The 7,137-nt window shown below is 26.7% G+C and overlaps 1 protein-coding gene across 1 annotated transcript; it reads left to right on the forward strand.

Moving 5' to 3' along the window:
* Positions 1-837: 837 nt before the first annotated feature.
* LOC132952545 (uncharacterized) lies at positions 838-6,836 on the forward strand. Its single transcript, XM_061025245.1, has 8 exons — positions 838-1,024; positions 1,204-1,296; positions 4,490-4,671; positions 4,806-4,967; positions 5,452-5,772; positions 5,841-6,091; positions 6,177-6,336; positions 6,715-6,836. The coding sequence occupies exons 3-8, from the start codon at positions 4,491-4,493 to the stop codon at positions 6,834-6,836; spliced, it is 1,197 nt and encodes a 398-aa protein (XP_060881228.1). The 5' UTR covers positions 838-1,024; positions 1,204-1,296; position 4,490.
* The last annotated feature ends 301 nt before the right edge of the window (positions 6,837-7,137 follow it).

The following is a 7,137-nucleotide window of genomic DNA, read 5'->3' on the forward strand; positions in this document are numbered from 1 at the left end:
TGGAATGATAATAGATTTTGAAATTGAGAAGGATATATATATACCAGCTTTAGTTAAAATGTTATTGAATATAATACTTATTATAGTGGGTAAGAAATGTCGTACCTACTGTGTATTTTAGGAACTTATTTGTTATCTTGTTTGTATAGAATGAGGATAATGATGATCTTTAAGTTTTATAATATAATTAGAAATTACGGTTTCAATTATTTGTAAGAAGGTGTAATTATTCTTAGGTGTAAGAAAAATTGATTACCTCATGTGACATTATAAGAATTTAAAAAATTCTCATCTTTTATAAAAAAATTTCTTTAAGGGTATTCGATACCGTGATTTCCTGTCTTTGTCTAACACACGCGCAACATATGAATTCAGACGTGTTTTTTGGCAAACGTACCGAATGATTATATATAGTATAATAGAATATGAATACATTAACAATTAATTGTTTAGAATAATATTCTACAATCTAAATCAATAACAATGCTAACTAATACGCGATTAATACGAACATTCAACATGCTTGTATTTTTGTTGGCTGGGCAATAACACGTAATGAGAAATCGTATAATAGACCTTATAAGTTATAGTACATATTATATTATATTATATAGCCCCGCCGTTCCAGCCAAGTCAAGAAAGTGATCGCCGCTAAAAATAGTTCACATATTGGTATAATTCCGTGAAATTACGTAATAATGTTATTTATCAGTGAATCCAAAGCGATAACGACCGCGCTTTTCAACGCCACCGCGCGCTGCTATCGCCACCGGGCCACCGCGGCATCCTACTATTCCTACATTCCTACACTACACGACTACATACCGACATCGAATATTCGAATCGACCTGACTAAAATATTTAAATACTGATGTGAACAATTAATACGGGTCCTATAGAATTGCTAACATTATTATTATATATATTTATATTGCACACAATACGAATAGCGGCTGTTGTTTGTGACTTACTGCCTCGAAGTCAAAACTTTTGGAGAGCACGCTAGAGCAGATTAATAAAACGCGTAAGTACCTATTATAATTGTATTATACTTGTTCATTTTATTATAATCATCTACCTTCACATTACCTATTGTCTATTGACAATATTACAGTCTATCTAAATATTTAAATACTGATGTGAACAATTTAAACCGCGTGTTATATAACTGCTAACATTGTTATATATATTTATGTTGCACAGTGCACACATTACGAATAATTGCTGTTGCTTGTGACTGTGCCTTACTGCCTCGAAGTCTTTTGGAGAGCACGCTAGAGCAGAATAATAAAACGCGTAAGTGCCTGTATTTTATCATGATATACCGTTTTTATGATCTACCTAGGACCTAGCTATTAAAATGGTGTTTTTCCACCTTTGTCTCATGCTCAACAAAGGAATAAAAATACAAATAGACCTAAAAGACTTAAATATAGAACTTAATTTATAGTTAGTATTAATATTTAGTCAAGAATTTTATATATTTACCTTACTAAATTAGGTTAATAAAATAACTTATTTGAATTAAACCTAAACAAAACCAATTATAATATGTATTATGAAATACAAAATAATTAGAATGATATAAATATTATAATGATCAATATAAACTACCTATATGTATATTTGTGCCTCGCTATAAAAAGTTTAATAACTGCTGTAAGTCCTTAACTGTTATTTATTAGAAAAAGTAAACAATATCAAAGATCTTGGGCTGTATTATGATAACAAATTTAAATGGAATAAACATAGGTATAAATGTTTTGTTAAAACCTATAAGAAAATTATTTTATATTTTGGAAAAAGTTAGATAAATATGTAATATTAAACTCAAACATACCTACTAGGTATTTATTTATCATTAATACAAACTAGGTATTAAATTTTGGCATTGCACTTCTACTAGTCACTTTAACATTATATTAAAAAGAATACTCAATAGACTAACAAATACATTGCAAATGATCCACCAATTAAATAATTATTTAATATTTAAGTACTATTATTGTGTTTTTTTGAATACATTCCAAACCGAACTCACGTCCACGCATTACAAGCAATAGCTATAGCTTACAGGGTATTAATTAATTTAAAAAATGTTTGTATATATATGTCATTGTTGGTTAGTAATTATTATATTGTTATTATTATTATTGTTATATTATAACTAGGTATATCATTCTAAATGTAAAATATTATGATTTATGACCATTACTTATATTTTTTTATAAATAAAAATATTAATTTAACATTTTTTCTTTTTTAATTTATTGTTTACCTATATATTTTTAAATTTGATTAATGTTTTCAGTTTGTTTAAAATGAAAAAAGTATTTTGTACTAGAACAAAAAAAAGAAAAGTGCAAAGAGAGTTGGATGCTTTGGGTGATTGGTATACAGGTCATTTACCAGATGATTTAAATAGTACTTATGACATTTACCCGTACAAGAAATATTACCTAACGCAACTCCTATTTCAAGTACTGTTAAAAGTACATTAAACATTTTTAACTCAGTTATGGGCCAGTCTGATCAGCTAATAGTAGAACGTAATAATATTTCAATTCCAAATATAGTTATTGAAAATGTACTAAAATCCAGCAATGATGAGTTTATAAATATTTATAAAAGTAAATATAACCGCCAGGAAGATATTTTACAATCATTGGCTCATTGGGCTGTAGATTATAATGTCCCTCAAAATACAATTAATAAACTTTTAGAAATTTTGAAATATAAAGCAGAACTTTCATTTGTACCTAGAGATTGTCGAACACTTCTTCATTCTAACTCTACAAAAGTATTGCATTTAAGAGAAGTACACCCAAATGGTATGTATTATCATTTTGGCTTACGTAATGGAATACTAAGGTTTTCATCAATTTTACCTTTGCAAGAGTCTATTCAAATTGCAGTTGGGATCGACGGGTTACCAATATCGAAAAGTAGCTCCAGTCAATTTTGGCCTATTTTGGCCTATATTATGCCCTATCATAAATATGTTTTTCCCGTTGGAATATTTCATGGAAATAAAAAACCATCAGATAGTAATAACTATCTTTCTGATTTTATTGCTGAAGTGTTAGAATTAAGTAGAAGTGGATTAATGGTGAACAATCAGCTTAGAAAAATTGAAATTAAAATGATTTGTTGTGATTCCCCTGCTAAGGCCTTTATATTAAGAGTAAAAGGACATTCAGGTTACTTTTCGTGCACTAAATGTTTACATGAAGGTGAATATTGCATAAATCATGTTTGTTTTCCTTACAATGAAAATGGCAATGAAAAAAGAAATCATGAAGATTATGTTATGATGAAGAATGAGCAGTATCATGTTTCACCCACAATTTCATGTCTTGCATTGATTCCCAACATTAACATTGTTGATTTGTTTCCGTTGGATTATATGCACTTGGTGTGTCTAGGTGTCACAAAACGACTAATAACCTTATGGTTAAATAAGGGGCCATCTAATGTACGCTTACCAAGTTGGAAATCAAAAAAAATTACAACCAATCTTTTAAAAATAAAGACATGTATCACAAATGACTTTGCTAGAAAACCCAGGGGACTTGAAGAAGTGGGACGATTCAAAGCAACAGAATTCAGACAATTTTTATTATACACTGGTCCTATAGTATTAAAAAATGTTATATCTGAAGACTGTTACCTCAATTTTATGACCCTCAGTATTGCAATGAGAATTTTATTGAGTTCAGATCACTGTAAATATTTGGAGTATGCTCATCAACTTCTTGATTATTTTGTTAAAACTTTTCAACAAATTTATGGTATTGAATTTATGTCACACAATGTTCATGGATTACTGCATTTAGCTGATGACTATAAGATATATGGACCTCTAGATAGTTGCAGCTGCTTTTATTTTGAAAACTATATGAAATATTTGAAACGGATGCTACGAAAACATGATAAGCCTTTACAACAGGTGGTTAAACGATACAAAGAAATTTGTGATAGTGAAAATATCACATACGACAATCATCACGATCAATTAAATTTTTCAACACATGAGCCAGATTGTTTTATTCTTACAACAGGAGGGGAAATAGTTAAAATAATTGATATATTATCGCATATTAATATAATTATTGGTAGGAATTTTTTATATAAAGAAAATTTGTTCATTAAACCCTTAAAGTCATCGAAGTTAGATATTTGGATTGTTAAAAGTCTCTCAGAAACGACAAAAGAGTGGAAGATAACTGAAATAAAAAAAAAAGTTGTTATGATCAACTTTGATGATAATTTTATATCTATACCCATAATTAGATAAGTTATGATACATTTATTATGTAATTATGTAGATATCATATTTATATGTATAATATTTATTAAGTATTAGATTTAGTGCAGTAGAATGTGTAAAAAAATAAAACAACAGGTATTTTAAATTTGTATAAACATAATGTAAATAGTTTCTATATTTTATCATGTATATATTGTATATGTATTGTTTGTTTTGAAGGATGTGGATAGTTGTACTATTTGAAGCCGACAGCACATTAGCTGCTGTACCTGCATTTTGGTATAAAGATGGCCTCTGTGCATGGCCCAACAGCAAAATTAGTAGAAACATAGAAAAAAGAACTGCACCAAATGAGTTAGAATTCTCCAGTTATAAGGCAAAAATATTATATGAGCATGTTGGTAAGTATACAAAATAGTAAATAATAATAATATTCATGTAAATATCAAAATATGAAATGTTACCATAATTGCAATTACAATACCTATTTATGTTGCATTTAATATTTTTACTAAAAAAAGTACTATGTATTTAGGAAGTTATTTAGAAGCTCGTACCTTGGCTCAAGATAATTCAGAGGCATCATCATGCGATAACTTATATGAAGATATGCGCTTAAAAAAGAAGAAAAACTCAAGATTTGTATCGTCTAAAAACCAAACAAGGCTTCTTTCTCCACCACTAATCGATTCTGAAGGTAAAATATTCTAACATTAGTAAAAGTTTGGTGTATGTATATTGTATATTGTATATTGTATATATCACTATAATAATGTTAAACATATTTTTGATAGTTATTACTAGTACCTACCTATAGTTATTACTTATTACAAGTACCTATATTTATCAAATATGTGGTAAAATTGGTAAATTTCTATTAAAAATTGATGTATAGTTGAATTTTAATACATTATTTAAAGAATATAAGTAATACATATTTTATTGTGTACTTAAATTAATTAATAATAAAATATCATGCCCAGAGCTCTTAAAAATAAGATAAACTTCAAACTTCCTGCTTTCAACTCTAGAAATAATCACTCACTTTCAGCGCCACAATGTTCTAATATAATAAGATTTAGTTCAGAGTACTTTATTCTAAATGCATTTAATATGGTGCCAAATTTTGATTTGTTCATTGATTCAAAACACTTTTAATAATAAATTAATTTCTGTTACAGATTCTGAGAATGATGATTCTGAGAATGATGTTGATAAAAATTATAAGCCTTTTTCAAATGATGATTTTACTCGTGAAATTTCATCTAGTTCATCAAAAAACAAAAAATTGAAAGTCTTTCACAAAACTGGATCATTTACAACTCATGACCAAAGTTCAACTTCCAAACTATCGCAGCATCAAACAACACCAACATATTATGTAAACCACTCACCTGAATCAAGATCGTATCAGTCTACACCAAAAGCTCAGTTAACTGAACCATTTAAAAATAAAGACAAACGTCATCAGGCATCTAATTTTGAATATGATAATGACCAAGGTAAATATAAAAATGTTGTTTTGAACATTTTATTTTAGTATTAAATATTACTTAAACATTTTGTTAAGGATTCAAAAAGTTTATATCGAGATCTATGACCAACATGAAGTACGAAATTGAATCTGTTAACAAGCGTCTTGATTCTTTTTACTCATTATTAGAAACAATTAATGATAAACTGAATAGCAATAATGCATTTTCTAATTTGGATAATGTATTTGATAATTATGAAAATGACATAATATGCATTGATAACAATGATGACCTAGAAAAAATGGAAGATAAATTAACCAATGACCGACAATATAAAGCTTATGTGGTAATTAAAATATTTTGAATCAACATAATAATATACTGCAGCAAGTTATTTATTTAATTATTTTATTACTTACAATATCTTCTAGATTGTTTTGTTAACACGGTTGATGGGAGACAGTTTGTCGGAGTCCGTAAGAAAAATAATGCAAAAATTATTTACAGATAATTTTTTGGCAAACTACTCTTTTATAGGTTTTAAAGGCAAAAAAACATTTTCAAACCTTCAGCATTGTACAGTTATAATAGGCAAGTACTTTATTTGTATATAATAATGTGTGTATCATCTATACATAATATGTAGTTATTACATATACTATTCCTATAGTTGATCTATATAATATATATATCTTTTCTAATAAGTTTTTTTTAAGTGTAATAAAATATTTGGTAAACTATATACAAATAGTTATAGTATACATTAGTAAAAAACAGTTTACATAAAAACTATTTTTTGTAAATAAGCTATAGATATGTATTTATCTAAAAATTCTCTTACTGTTTTGATTTATATTATTAAAATTATTTATTTTAGTCTAAAATTTAAATAATTTTAATGATTCATAAAATAATTGTCAACAAATTGTATATTAATGTATTCTCATGTTTTTCATATTATTCTTGCAGATGCGATTTTAAAAATGAAAAAATTTAAAGAAGTATCAATCAAAGAAATAGAAAAGCCAATAAAGAGTTGGATGGCACAAGCTCCTTCAAGGATAAAAAAAAATGCAGAAAAAACTGTTTAAATTATCAAAAGCTTTTTATTACTAATATTGTATAGTATGATTATTTTTTATCATAATTCTATTTTTATTTCTTTATTTTAATATATTATAAAATATTTGACAAGGGTGAATAAGTCAATAATTTTTTTTTATCATATTGTTTTGATTATTACAAGTCTTATATTAATATATAGACAAGATAAACTTTTTTATTATTATTATTTTTCTGTAAGACACAGTCAGATTTTTTTTTTAATATTATAATATAGGTACTACTTATTTTGTATAACTTTTATTCAATCGTTAACAAAAATATACATAT

The sequence above is a fragment of the Metopolophium dirhodum genome, chromosome 1 (genome assembly GCF_019925205.1).
Source record: "Metopolophium dirhodum isolate CAU chromosome 1, ASM1992520v1, whole genome shotgun sequence".
Classification (NCBI taxonomy): Eukaryota; Metazoa; Arthropoda; class Insecta; order Hemiptera; family Aphididae; genus Metopolophium; species Metopolophium dirhodum.

What these genes read in the sequence shown, in the direction of transcription:
- LOC132952545 (XM_061025245.1), top strand. Translation starts at nt 4,491, where the DNA reads ATGTGGATAGTTGTACTATTTGAAGCCGACAGCACATTAGCTGCTGTA. An exon ending in AATATTATATGAGCATGTTG is followed by an intron (nt 4,672 to 4,805) that starts GTAAGTATACAA and finishes CTATGTATTTAG; the next exon opens with GAAGTTATTTAGAAGCTCGT. An exon ending in GACAATATAAAGCTTATGTG is followed by an intron (nt 6,092 to 6,176) that starts GTAATTAAAATA and finishes AATATCTTCTAG; the next exon opens with ATTGTTTTGTTAACACGGTT.